Here is a 14,608-nt window from a genome sequence, read left to right as displayed (position 1 = left end):
TATCCATCCCTGTTTAGAATACAGTTCACTCACCTGGGAAACTTCGCCTTGTTTATCTTTAGATTTTATTCCAGTGCTGGACATAAAATCTGGAAACTAGATTTTACAAATGTGTTGGAGTTTTATATCTAAAAATATTAATTCCTGTTTGTGTGTGTGTGTGTGTAATTTAAAACAAATAATGATAACGGTAATATAATCATAAGCTGATTACAAGACATATTGTTGGGAAGAAATCTGCAAACTCCTGAACAGAAAGTGACTTAAATATAACTAAATCGTTACTAATATATTGCACATTTTTTTACTGGCAATATTACCCAGAGTAATATTTGTAAAGTTGAATACCTCCTAAGGATCGGACACCTTAACTAAATTCCATGTATTATATGTCTTTTGTATCTGTATGGGAATGGTCCCTCTTTACTCAAGGAAGAAATTTCTGTCGTTAATGTTTGAGTCTGTGGTTTACCTCTCAGCTTTATGTACAAGTTAAGTAAATTAAAAATGAGCAAGCTTCCAAAGAAAGGTTTGTAGGATATATAATTAGATAAAGATCAGAGATGAATGGTGGAAAATGAAGTACAAATTGAATTTGTTCAGACGTGGAGCACGTAGTACCAATGTCGTCATGGTGACGGTATGCCCCAAGAAGCACCGGAGTCGATCGATGAAAGCGAAGCAGTGTCACGATATCAAAGGTCATCAGACTGAGCTAGGTCATTCGTTCGTTCAATTCTGGGTCATACCGGTTGGTGGGTTGGTTTAGAACTTTAGATTATGCTACCACGGGCATTTGTCAAAAGGCGGGCTTATTAGTATGTGAAGCGTTGTAGAGCTATGGGCCTATGAGCTGTGAAATCAGCCAGCAAGAGATGTACTCGTATGTCATACCGATTACTTGGAGGAAAAAAAATCTAGGTTTCTTTACTAAACAGATCGAAGTGCCAACGATGGTTAGTTTAGATTAAGACAGCTATGTGCTGGCACGGGCTCTTGCTTCCAAAGTCAGTAAAGCCAGCGTTGGGGTATTAAATGCTGCTTGTCAGAATCAAAATATTTATGTTACACGTGTTATTAAATGATCTTTTCATAAGTGCTCCATCAATAATATTGTTTTTTTTTGTACGTGTGCCTTTTCAGCAACACCTGATTAAAAATATAAACAAATAATGGAGTTGAGACAACAATGTTAAATAGGGAATATTAATAATTATCTAGAATTGGTTAATAACGATATGGTCTTTGTTATTATTACCATTAATGTTATATTATTTTTTTGTCACCATTGTCTCATCAGTCTCAAAGCACGATAAATTAATTTCAGGTCATAACGATCATTGCGAAATATTTTGTCTTCTTAAAGGCTTTATTTCCTGTCAAGAACAAAAATTTACGTAAAAGACCAAAATAGTGAAACGTGTGAGAGGGGAAATTGTGAAGGCAGTCCAATCCAGTACCTTTTATGATCATTGCTAACATTTTGCCGACTTCCCAATACATTTACAGAGCTGCAATATTGATTTTGTTATTGCTATTTGCTCAAAGAAATCTTGTTTTGTGTAATTTTCATTGTTCCTTTTGGCTTATAAACCATCTCGGCATCACATAATTACATCTCAAGTCTTCTAGTGTTGGTAATATTTTATGTAAATTGTTATATTTAGGCTAGTTTTATGACGTCTCCTGCTGTTTTTGTGAGCTAGATACCACGGCATGCCACTAATCTTTGTCAACACTGTTTTCACGGACTTCAAAACAAACAATGAACCAATCCCCGCACGATATTTGAATATTTTAGTTTGTGACTGGCTAAAGCGTTCTCGATACCTAAGTAATGAAATCAACGGCACCCTCCACTTCTGAAAACCGGTCATTCAGTTGTTGAGCTACACAGAGTGAACTGGCGCTGGTTGTCTGACTACATCTGCTTGGATTTAGTAAAACATCGAGCCATATATCCGAAAGAGAAGGTTATAAACTGAACTCTGAGTTGAAGTTCATAATACATTAAGCCACTGGTTCGTATTCTGAGACCACTCTTAATTTAGGCCTACTCGTAATTTCATTCTCTTCGATGAGACCTCAAGCTTTCAGCCATGGATTCGGAATCGTATCTGATGAAGATCATACGATCAGGGTCAAAAAACACAGAAGATTCGTTATACCTACAAACAACTATTGGAAAGGGTATACGTTGGCCTATTGCGTTGCTCATATCAACAGTGATAACGGTCCTAGTCGTGATCTTGTGCATGGTTTGGAGGCATATTAGGCGACCCTTGCCCGCCACAACGCGTCAAGACACAAGGTAATTTAGTAATTTTCTTATTTCCTCCACTTTTTATCTTGATAGAGGGGAGATTAGCGGGAGTATTTTTTTAAATTGAAAATGAGGGACTGGTCAGTGCAGGTAATGGTACGGTAATATTATGATACTTAACCCGGTCGATACACGAACAATATACTTTAACGACTCCATATGTTTTACACATTTCTGACTATTACTGACTGTGCAAACCACTCCTTTGCTCTTTTATGAGTTCGAGCCAAAATATGAGTGAATTGTATTAACAGGAATGGTCTGAAATGCATACACCGCGAGATAAGCAGTCTGAAAAATATTTGGTTCATTTCCTTAATCAGTTCCACTAACAAAACATTATAAAATGAATCCTAACCTTATCTAACCTAAGGAGTATTGGGAGACGGACAAGGACGCTAGTTTAGGTTAAGCAAGGTCAAGATAGCTTGCATGCCTGAAACTAGCTTTGTGACATTTACTGTGTGTTTTGTAATTTGTTTTGTGTTTAAGGACATGAGCCGTGTATTTTCCAGACTGCTTTGCCACCCGTGCCCTAGACATAAGTGAAGTTCAGTGATATGTCCTAACCTTAGCTAACATAACCTAACCTAGGGTATGTAGGTAAAGCTACTGTTTAAAACTGTAAAACGTCCAGTCCAATTTAGTAAAAAGTGTAAAACATTAAAAAATATATATTAAAATATTTAAGTGATTAGGTAAAATAGCAGAAAAGCTCTTAGCTATAAACCGTAAGGTTATTAGTTTGCATTTGGTAATGCTTGTTTAGGGTCCACGTTTGTAAAGCCAGCTAAATAAGATAATCAACCAATCATACCATCTGTTACAAAAAATTGAGACAAAATCAGGAGCACAGGGAACTGGCCTCAGAAAAGTCAAATAGTTCCCCAATCTATATATATATATATATATATATATATATATATATATATATATATATATATATATATATATATATATATATATATATATATATATATATATATTTGTATGTGTAAAACTAGACAGCTTTACCCTTGTGGCACTAACTGCTGTGAAGGGGAAAAAGTAACCATTCTCCTTACCAGCTCAATTTGATGTAATAAACCAGTCCTGGTGCCTTCCTTTTCCTCAGTCTCTAAAATACCCTCCTAACTTACATAGGCATTTCCAGAAGCATTCTCAGGCTCACAGCAACCCTATGCACTCTACGAGTTTCAGCTGTGCCTTTCTTCTATCTTTTAAATTCAACAAATCATAAACATAGTCAGTCTATTAACACGGGACTGTACTGTATTCACTTCAGAATGAATCTGTCCATTTACACCTTTTACTCCGAGATCCGTTTTTGTAACATTTTCCTTGCATATACAGTACTTTCCTGTAGAATCTGTTTCCCAAAAATTGTTGCTTAGTCTCCCATCTGCTTTATTAATTTACCCATTTCTCTATTTTTGACTACCTAATCCAATTGCTTGTAGACCTGTACATCATGTTCTCTTCTACATTACAGCTCTACCTCAGATAATCTAATTTTTTGCTTTCACTAAACTTATGATTTCCTCATCTTGCCACTTGAAGTTTTTATTCCCTTTTCTTACCCTACATTCACAGACTCCCCAAGCAATCCCTATAACCAGGAAATGGAATTTCACGAACTTTTTCCGCCTCCGTGTCTTTGACAAGCCCAAATTCAACCATTTCTTCTCCTAGGTCCATTTACTTCCTTCTGATCATAATCACTTAATCACATTGATAGCTATTTTTTTTTTCAGCTCTAGTTAAATTTAATCCCCTTATTCTCAAGCTGGAACTTAGATCAAGCCAAATGTTTGCTTCAGTTAAATGATGATCGAATAAATGTACAGCCTCCACTCTTCTCTATTACATTTACTCTGTAACAACAAATAATCACGCAAACTATCTACCCTGCCATTTGCTGAGGGTTACTTAAAGATATTCTTTGGAGACTATATTTCCTGTAATTAATCCCTTACATCCTCACGAGACACTCCTTTCTCACACTAACATTATTACTCTTTCACCCATCCCCAGTTTCCTTGATACCACAGGCTCCATCCCTTCCTTAGTTCTGCATCCTTAATTTACCCCAGACACTGCCACTTTCGGCTTTCCCATCTCTGCACACTGCTCTTTCGTTTTTGTCTCATAAATTGCTAAAACATCCAGCCTTCTCTCCCAAAAACAAATGATGTGTCTTAGTTTCTTCTCTTGTGCACCACATTCATGCACATAGAAATTTCTAAAACTTAATGCTTGTACTTTATTCTCCAGGGGTTGCAGCCTCCATGCCCCTAGCCATTTCATGTCCTCCACACTGCACAGGCATCCCACAAGAGTAATGTTATGCCCTTATAAGTCTTAGTTTGCCTTATCAGCTTGATCTTTGTATAGTGCAGCAGCTATTCCTCACCTATTTCTTTGTAACATTTTCCTCAGTCAAAATACCTTACAACCCAGGTCATCAACTTAATCATATTATCCGCATATAGCAACATCTCCCATGTAATAAACCACTCTGGTGTGTTCCTTTCCTTCGTGCTCAAGAGAAGAGGCCCATCTGCTGTTTTAAAGGCTATTTTCTCCCTGCAGAGGGTTATCAACACTTTACTATTTGCCCCTCCGCCGTTAGGTTATAACATTTGTACCCCAAATGCTGTAAGGGCGGCCTCCTCCTTTTCAACAAAAGTTAAGTATACCTAGTTTAACCAGACCACTGAGCTGATTAACAGCTCTCCTAGGGCTGGCCCGAAGGATTAGACTTATTTTACGTGGCTAAGAACCAATTGGTTACCTAGCAACGGGACCTACAGCTTATTGTGGAATCCGAACCACATTATAGCGAGAAATGAATTTCTATCACCAGAAATAAATTCCTCTAATTCTTCATTGGCCGGTCGGAGAATCGAACGCGGGCCTAGCAGAGTGCTAGCCGAGTACGATATCGACCCATCCAATGAGGAACTCCTTTTCAACAGAAACAAAATAGATTTTAAAGCACTTAAACCCAAATCTGGACTGTCTCTGTTGGGAATCAAACCTAGATCTCTCTAGAATCTAGATAATCGAGTGCCCTAACCACTGGGCTACGAGTTAATTTTAACAATTCGCTGATGGCGCTTACATCGTTATGATGTTCCCACGTGTAATATGACTGCTCTTTTCCATAATTCTATTCTGTATATTTTTCTCGGCTTTTATTTTTACCACGAGAGAGAAAAGGTTGCTTCTTTTCCCTGGAATTATTCCAGTGGTTAGTTCGCTTCCCGTTGAGATAATTCAGTTTTAATTAACGTGATGGAACATGCATCCGTTTTTTTTTTCCTGTCGAAAGAAACACGTCAATTTTTTTTATTTAACTCTCTTGAATTTCAAAATCACTGGAAGATTTCGCCGAGTTGGATGATTTTCCATCACGTAAAGTTTTTTGGTTTTATTACTTTATATGATTTACGTCGTGCATATTTTTCTGTCAAGAGATTCTGTATTTAATTACCGTTATGGTATCTTAGTTTTATCAAACCCAATCCTTTTGGGCCATAAGGTCATTTATCTGTGAAACGTTTGGATTGTTCGAGTATCATGAACAGAGACATGACCATCTAAACTCCACTGAAAGTGGCCTACCTCTTGTTTACAATAATTGTTCTTTGGTGCCTAATTATACCCTACCTACCTCCTTTCTAACACATGCAAACGGCACCTTTTTTTATCATTATTTTCCTACTATACCTTGAGGCCTGTAACCGTTGACCGGTTATAATACTTTTTCTCCTTTTCAGATTCGATCAATACGTTGGTGACCCGCAAGTAATTGTGAGTTCTTCCAGTCCACCCGAGGAAAGCAGTATAAAGAAAGTAGGTCCTAATCAGCTATTGACTTCTAGCGTTTTCGTGGAAAATAACCCCGAGACATATAACCCTCGTCGGTCGAAGTCCGAACAAGACTTGGCTTGGGATAAAGATGATTTGTTTTTCCCCAAGAGGAAGGTTTCTTGGGCGCCTTCGAACAGCGCCAAGCACGTCCGAGGTGTTACTAAAAAGGAGAGGAGACATTCGGAAATGACCCCTCGTCTGAGCCCTATCGATTTCCCTGAGGCCCATTGGAGTTTCTCTGTCTCCAGCCTGTCGACTGTTATCAATACCAGCCCAAATGACGTTGCTGTGGAAAGTGACGCTGCGATTATCAAGGTGAACAAGCCGTCACAGCTACATCTGCAGATTTCGAAGACGATCGCTGTTCTGGACGACCTCAACAAGAGTCTGCAAGAGAACCACGGCAATAATCCAGACACGCCTCCCCTTCTGACAGAACCCGTTACGTCAACTCCAGTTCCGATCCCACACGACAAGAACAAGAGGAATCGACACCACTACAAGTTTTTCAAACCCCTGGTCAAAAACTCTGAGATTAACACGAACTATGTTCGAAGTCCTTCTAGTCTGGATGCCAAAACCCTCGATGAGTTAGAGCATTTGCTCGACGAACCATTTTGATTTGTTTTCTTGTTGGTGATGTTTTTGTTGTTGTCTAATTTTCAGCGGGTTTTCTTTGTTGGAAGGTTGGTACGTTGAATTTGATGGTCAATATGGTACGTAGGTAGTTATACTTCAATGAATTTGATGAAATTAACTGGCTGCTTTCTGTGGTCTAGGCTATACAGTAATCAATACATTTCAAATCGGATGAATAGGGGAACTTTATGGAAGGGATTTAGCGATGTTTTAAAAGTTAGTCAGCAGTTTTGTTATTGAATCTTGCCCACTTAACATAAGTCTGTGAACTCGTTTAATTGTATATCAGTATGCAATCATTTATGTTGCCATAGATAGATGAATATTATGACTAAAGAAAATCTCTTCTTGGAATTGATACAAAGATTCATTCATCAAATAATCGCTTTCATGTGAGACCAGCCGTTACCATGTGCATCTTACGTTCATTAAAAGGTTGTTAAAAAAATATTTGCGTTGTCATTTGTCCATCCCAAGTGATTCCTAAAAAGGAATCCTTCAATTATGTAAGGGTTATTTAACGTGTATCCTACTGTTTAGTCACTTGCAGCTTTTGAGCAAGATTGTCGCCTAATTCTTAAGTGGGATCTTTTGTATTTTTTAATCGTTAGGATGACTCTGGAAGATTCGGGGGAGGAGAGGAAGACACGGTAAGTGCTGCATAGATGGCGGGAAAAAAATACGGGAAATACATCGGCTCAACATTCAAGAAGCGAGAGAGTTCGCGCTAGCCTGAGGTGAGTGGTTCAGTGTAAATCGTCTTTACAGGTGTACGAAATGACTTTCGGCAGTTTTCTGCAGTGGAGGTCATCTATAATTCATGACCAGGGACTTTTCCTCGTTAGGGGAAACTGCTTAATGTAGAAATATATATATCATACACACATATATATATAATCATATAAAATGCAAGTCTGGGATAGAATGGGGAGAAGAGTTTACAAAATTTCTTGTGGCATTGCACTTGATCATTGCAAAGAAGGCACACGAGTGTTTAAGTCTTGGTGGAAATAATTCTGAATATTTTATGAGTGCAGAGTTAGATCATATATAAAAAAAAGTTGCCCATTAAGTTTAGTTTCGTTGGTCATATGAATATGCAGTTACAGTGTCTACCCTGCATATTGTTTCTGGTGTGTTACTGGCAAAGGTCAGTTTTAGTGGTTGTGTTCATGGCTGAGAGATACTGTGAAAAATCCTAGAATGAAGAGAATGTTTAACTTTAATTTTCCAGCCTTTGTAAGGATCTCAGTGTGAATTCATTTCACGCTGTTTCCTTCGGAAAGTTAGCGCAAAAAAAAACGATATTGCTGAGAGGGTTTTGCGAGAATTAGGCCATAGAATCTTCAGCAAGAAGAGGACTCAACAGTACAGTTGCATGTCATGAATCTCCAGCTAAAGATCTTTGGATGAAGCAAACTAATACGTTATTCAAGAGTAAATTACTTTTGAGACAGAACCTCAGTGGAAAAATAGAATACAGTAGACTAGAGACTAGCTAGTTACAAAATGTTAAGATAATACTGTTGTTGATAACGGAGAGTTATCCACCTCAGTAAATACAAGTAGAACAGTAATTTTAAAACTGTCAAGTAAGGACAGTTGTAAAGGAACAAGGTTTTATTGAAGAGGAAGAAGGATTTCAGATATTGAACGAAATGAAGGGTGAAAGGTTAATGGAACTTTTAAGAGTGAAACTAGAAGTAGTCTATCATAAAACTGGCTTTTTGTGTGAAGATGAAGTGTTCTTCCAACAAGGAATGAATTTTATCTGTCCTAATATCCAAATGCTTTTTAAACTTACTTCGAAGCTGCCATTCAGTTCCATTAGCACGAGTTCGTAAACTCATTTCAAGGTTGTAAATCCTTGCCCATCAAAACAAGCGTCCGAATGAATTTTAAACCTAGGTTACAAATACTTGGCAATGAATACGAGCGTTCAAAGGCAATTGAAACTCATTTCACCGCTATGAATCGCCGAGCATTATCACTTTTTATTCAAGTGTGTCTAAACTTCTTTCGAAGCTAAACTTCAAGGGTAGCGGTTCAGTAAAGCATAGTTTCTGTTTATCCTTTAAATGAACTCGTCGTTTGTTCAATTTTTATTGAGAAGCATGCCGAGACCTATCTTTCATCCAGGAAATTTCATGTGACATTTACTAGTTACTTGTTGACGGCTTATCTAGGTCCCGCACCACTTCCAAAGCGCTTGTAAGACCTCCATTATTAAATTAACAGTTTATTCATCAGATTTATTGATCACACTGCATATTCCACATTCACTTTGATATTCCATACCATAGCATCGAATAAACAAAAAGGTTTTAACTTTCTTTTTGAAAGACTTCAAATCCTCAATCTCCTGAAACAATGATACACTTGAATTACACAAATAGTAGGTAACTGTGTGTAGAGAAAGATTCAAACTGAAGGTTACGATTATGAATAAATACGCTGGTATTCATATATGACCATGAATATGCGTAAAAATGTACAGCGTCGATACCCGTGGTCGTTGTAACGTCAATTTGTTATATGAAATCAATCTCTCTCTCTCTCTCTCTCTCTCTCTCTCTTTAGCTTTAGTCTTGCTATGTGCTTGGAACTTTCGACTACAGCTACGCACTTCATCCACGTAAACAAATTTAACTCTTGTTTTGAATAAAGCAATTACACAAAAGATTTTGATTAAAACTGCATTAAAATAGTCCATCCACATAATAACACTCATAATCAAACGAAAATCTCAGTAGATCTTAGTGTTGTGAATTATGTCTCTCCTTACCATGAAGAAGAAGAAGAATCTTTTATTACAGTCTAGACTTTAGACCTTTTCCCCCCTGGCGGTGGGCGAATGCATTTGAGATGTTCCCTGGAGACGCACTTGCAAATTCTGGTTCATTTTAGGTTCTCGCTCCAGAGTTTGTGAGGCTTTTTTTTTTATTTCCTCTCGCTGAAACAGTCCTCTGATGTTTTTACTCATTAGAACTTTTGAATGCATATACTAACTTTTCTTCTTGGTGTTAGAGCTCTAAAAGAGAACTTTGAAGTTTTGTGCTCGAAGGTTTTTAAACTATATATATATATATATATATATATATATATATATATATATATATATATATATATATATATATATATATATAAAATATATATATATATATATATATATATATATATATATATATATATATGTATGTATATATATGTATGTATATATATATATATATATATATATATATATATATATATATATATATATATAATTTATGTATATATACAGTACATATACAACAGCATTATTCTTTAACTGGTAAACCCCTGCTGGGTAGTGCCGTCAGTGAACATCACTTGGTGCCCTATAGACATGGCCTAAGTTTCTGTGCGGCGTCCCTTCGGCCCTTGGCTGCAACCCCTTGTATTAATTTTACTGTACCTCCGTTCATATTTTCTTCTTCCATCATACTTTATACCCTTTCTTAACAATTGATCCATAGAGTTACTGCGAGTTTTTCTTCCTTGTACACCTATAAAACCCCCTTACTCTCAATTTCCCTTCCATTCCATTCTGTTCAACTTTTGAATCCCAGTTGAAACCAGTGTGCAGATACCTTCCATAACCCATAACATTAGCCACCTAACGCACTAACACAGAAGTGTCACCAGCGGTGATTTAAACCAATTATGCACGCTGGGCCGTTCATATCCCTCAAAGCACAAACTCTTGCAATTCATCTTAGTATTGGATGATCTATTGGGTCCTAGCGCTTGACTTCAGGCCTAGACTACTACTTCTTCTTTTAACGTGCTTTTATTCCCATTTTTGTATGGGGTAACCTCGATGCCTTCTTCTAGTATTTTAATAAAATCCTTCGGGCCAGCCCTATGAGAGCTGAAGGTCAGCTCAGTGGTCTGGTTAAACTACTTTAATAATAATAATAACTTCATGAAATTTGAGGCACTTCATTTCCAATACCTCTTTCACGGCACCTAACCCTTTCTAGGACTTCTCAACTTTCCTAACACTTCCAAAGTATACACTCTTCACGAGCCTGTTATTCTTCATTCTCTCTACATGACCAAACCAACTCAAAACTCTGAGCTTTCCTTTGATTAACACTAACCTTTTTACATCTTCTTACGTCACGGGTACTAGACAGTCAGATGGTCTCATTATCTACAACATTTTCTCTTTCAGTTATATTCAATATCCGCACTTCACTAATGTAGTTTAGCTCCCTTGAACGCTTTAGGATCCTTTTCAGTCTTTCTCACACTCCCTGCTCCTCTCATGCTTCACTTATTTGTTACTCTTCCCTTCTGTTATCTTGGCATCATTCTTTCTATTTCTCTCTCTCTCTCTCTTTCACACACACACACACACACACACACACACACATATATATATATATATATATATATATATATATATATATATATATATATATATATATATATATATATATATAAATGAATTCCCTAAACCTTTGCCACCCTTGTATATAAGTCAGGATCCTGAAACACAAATATATATATATATATATATATATATATATATATATATATATATATATATATATATATATATATATATATATATATATATATATATATATATATATATATATATATATATATATATGAATATAAGATAGGCCCATAAAACACTATTTAAACGTTTTAAATGGTGTTTTTATGGGCTATATATTCATATTACACTGTGGTATTACAGGAAAAGACAACAATATATATATATATATATATATATATATATATATATATATATATATATATATATATATATTAGAAATATTCAACACAATCACGCGTGGAACAGAAATAAATTTCTGACTCGCATCAGGATCGAACCCAGGTCTTTAAATTAGAAGGTGAAACTGTTGCCAACTAAACCGCACAAACCATGACTTGTTTGGCTTGGTTGGCATCAAGTTGGTTGCATCAAGTTGGCAGCGGTCTCGTCTTTCAGTTGAAAGACTTGGGTTCGATCCTGGATGTGAGTCAGAAATTTGTATTATTTATATATATATATATATATATATATATATATATATATATATATATATATATATATATATATATGAAACAAAGGGAGAAATGAAAGAAACTACATTTCTAGTTGTGTCTTGATCCTTTTTCAAACAACGGTTTTAACGTGCGCAGAACCTTTCCGCAGGGAGTTCCGAAATCGGAGGCAATTGAGTTATAAAAGAATTTGTCACGTTCCATTTAAACTAGAGGATAAGGAATGTTCATCATCCTATAAGGTTTCCACGAATGGAATTTTTATCTATTTGGTGTGTTTCTGTTTAGTATCTGACTAAAATAGTGAAAGAAAGTCTGATTCGCTTTACAAACCGTCTTTTCAGTGACATGGAAGGTGTTTAATACAGATAAATGTCAAATTTGTTTTGACCCGTGATACTCCTTAGTTCATCTCGAATGAAAATCAACTATTTTTATCTGCAATTGGTCACCATCCATCACAAATAGAAAAATAAACACAATTTCTACATTTGGAAAGCAATTTTGCAGAGAACTGTCATTCATCTAAGGCACTGGCAGACGGGGCCCACAAGTTCCACAGCCGAGTTTTATTTCCCTCAGATGAGAGTTTCCTTGAATTTAGGAAAATAATAACGAACGCGTGGCGATAGGAGAATTCTTAAGATTTATCCAGTCTTATTTTCTATAGAATTTTAAAATATCTTTTTATAGAGAATAAATGGTATCGTGGGAGCAAGGGCCTGAAGCATATGCATGTTTTATCACCATGCATACCGATACAAACCTGGTATGAGGCGGCACAAGGCAGCATACTCGCGCTTCCGCTGACGGTATGATTTTTTGTTTTTTTAAACTTGGGTACAGGCAGATTTAGTATAGGTAAAGTCTGCTGTCTGATAGGGTATTCTTTTCCAAAATTGTTTATATCTTTAATGAATTAAAGCAATAAAGAGAGAAATGTAAAATGTTCTCCTAGAAGCTAATGAGAAAATAACGCCGGTCATTAGTATTTATTTCGTTATTAGATATAATAGGCGAAAATTATTATTTTCTTTGCGGATATAGATACGTTTCTGCAACAAGTATTTTGATTACTTAAAATGTTCACGCACCATCACTTAATTTATTTTGACATGTGCTTTACTGAACTCCACCTCATCACAGTAAAAAATCCTTAACTTGTTAGAATAAATAAGGCGAATTTGAAATAAATGCTCTTAACGAACGTATGCTAAATTTACCCGTTTATGTCTTAAATAATCATGCCGTCAAGATGTTCGTAGTGATACTATTCAATGCAAAAACATTCATACTGTTTAAGATTCATTTTTGTTACTTCGAATCAGCCATGGTCCACGACGGGCTTAACGTACGTACCCAGATGTTAATTAACAAACAGCAGCCTTTAAAAATCAACACAGATTATTAAGATGATACTGATATGGTGGCATTTTAGGATTTCGAAGTTCTGCTGAACTAGTTAATTTTAATGAAATCACAGACAACAGCAAGGATGAAAAAACAAAGATGACTTTTTGCCACTCCACAGAAAGCTTGCTGGATAGACAGTTACTTCAACTGCTGCCATTTTTTATCATGTGTGTAGTTTATCATATACAGTATGGTGTGATCTTATTGTTATTTCGTTGCTTGTAACTTAGAGCGAAGTAATACAAAGAATAAATAAAACCACTGACGTAATATTAAGCTACATGATGTGCACCTTAGCTAATACCGGATGCATCACTTGCATTAAACATCATTCTTTTTCATTTGCTTTTTTTTGTATTGTGATGGTAGTTTCGATAATTTTCCGAGGTGCCGGCTTTGGGATTGTATCCCAAGTTGCTCTTAGCAACAGGCTAAAACGTATGTAGTACGATTTGGAATGCGTATGCCGATGCTTATTTGTTTTATAGACGCCGAAAACAGCTGATTAAGTATATTTGGTTCTGTTACTTATACACACTTGCTGTAGGTACGCAGGAATTCGCGAGAGACTCTTGTAGGATTTTTTTTTTTCTCGACAAATCCCAAGGTATGTATCCTTAGTTTGAATCAATAATGCTTCCTTATTGGCCACGTAGTTCATGCTCTATAGTTTTCATGTAATGACTTATTCCAGGTTGGCTTAATTATTCAATAAAATGGAAAGTATTGCCGTTTTATTATTTATTATTGAATCAAAATGTCAAGCCAGTCGAAGGATCAAGTTTCGTTAAGTTCCGTAGATGGTCATCCTGGAATGAAGGATGTACCGTGGCTATAGGATGAGACCAACACATGTAGTCTTAAAGAGGCTTATGGTAGTCATTATTTTACCCTGTAAATATATGCTGATATGGTGACAATGTATCGATAGCTTAGGCAGTAACTCCAATCATAACCTAACTCAGATTAGGTATGTTATCCAGTCAGTTGGTTATTCTAAACGATTGTAGGCTAGGCGTCGGATATCACAGTATATTAGGTAGTTTTGTGGGTAATTTTCGGAAGACTCCAGCCAGCCATTTCGAAAGACTCCAGCTAGCCATTTTTGCATGAAAAACCATTTTGGGTTCTTCATGCCAAAATGGCTAGGAAATGGTAGGGCACTAAAAGAACATAAAAATACCAACCTTACATAACCTAGGGGTGTTTACTGGTTACAATTTTGCCGGTGGGGGCCCAGTGTTGTCTTGGTAATTTTTTGGAAGACTCCAGCCAGCCATTCCGAAAGACAACAGCTAGCCATTTTTGCATGAA

General features: G+C 36.3%; 2 protein-coding genes across 4 annotated transcripts in view; both read left to right on the top strand.

The window, feature by feature from the left end:
- Positions 1–1,828: 1,828 nt before the first annotated feature.
- On the top strand, positions 1,829–7,213 carry LOC136849252 (uncharacterized). The gene is made up of 2 exons (XM_067122522.1): positions 1,829–2,311; positions 6,106–7,213. Exons 1-2 carry the CDS (start codon positions 2,100–2,102, stop codon positions 6,818–6,820), a joined length of 927 nt encoding a protein of 308 aa, XP_066978623.1. The 5' UTR covers positions 1,829–2,099; the 3' UTR covers positions 6,821–7,213.
- A 6,580-nt stretch (positions 7,214–13,793) lies between these two features.
- The window catches only part of LOC136849249 (phosphoribosyl pyrophosphate synthase-associated protein 2), a 53,769-nt gene continuing 52,954 nt past the window's right edge, over positions 13,794–14,608 (top strand). For all 3 annotated transcript variants that reach the window (XM_067122517.1, XM_067122518.1, XM_067122519.1), the window contains exon 1: positions 13,794–13,901. The gene's annotated coding sequence lies outside the window, so the exon portion shown is untranslated. The remainder of the gene's footprint in view (positions 13,902–14,608) is intronic.

This window comes from Macrobrachium rosenbergii, chromosome 20 (assembly GCF_040412425.1).
Source record: "Macrobrachium rosenbergii isolate ZJJX-2024 chromosome 20, ASM4041242v1, whole genome shotgun sequence".
NCBI lineage: Eukaryota > Metazoa > Arthropoda > Malacostraca > Decapoda > Palaemonidae > Macrobrachium > Macrobrachium rosenbergii.
This window is presented reverse-complemented; position numbering and strand designations above follow the sequence as displayed.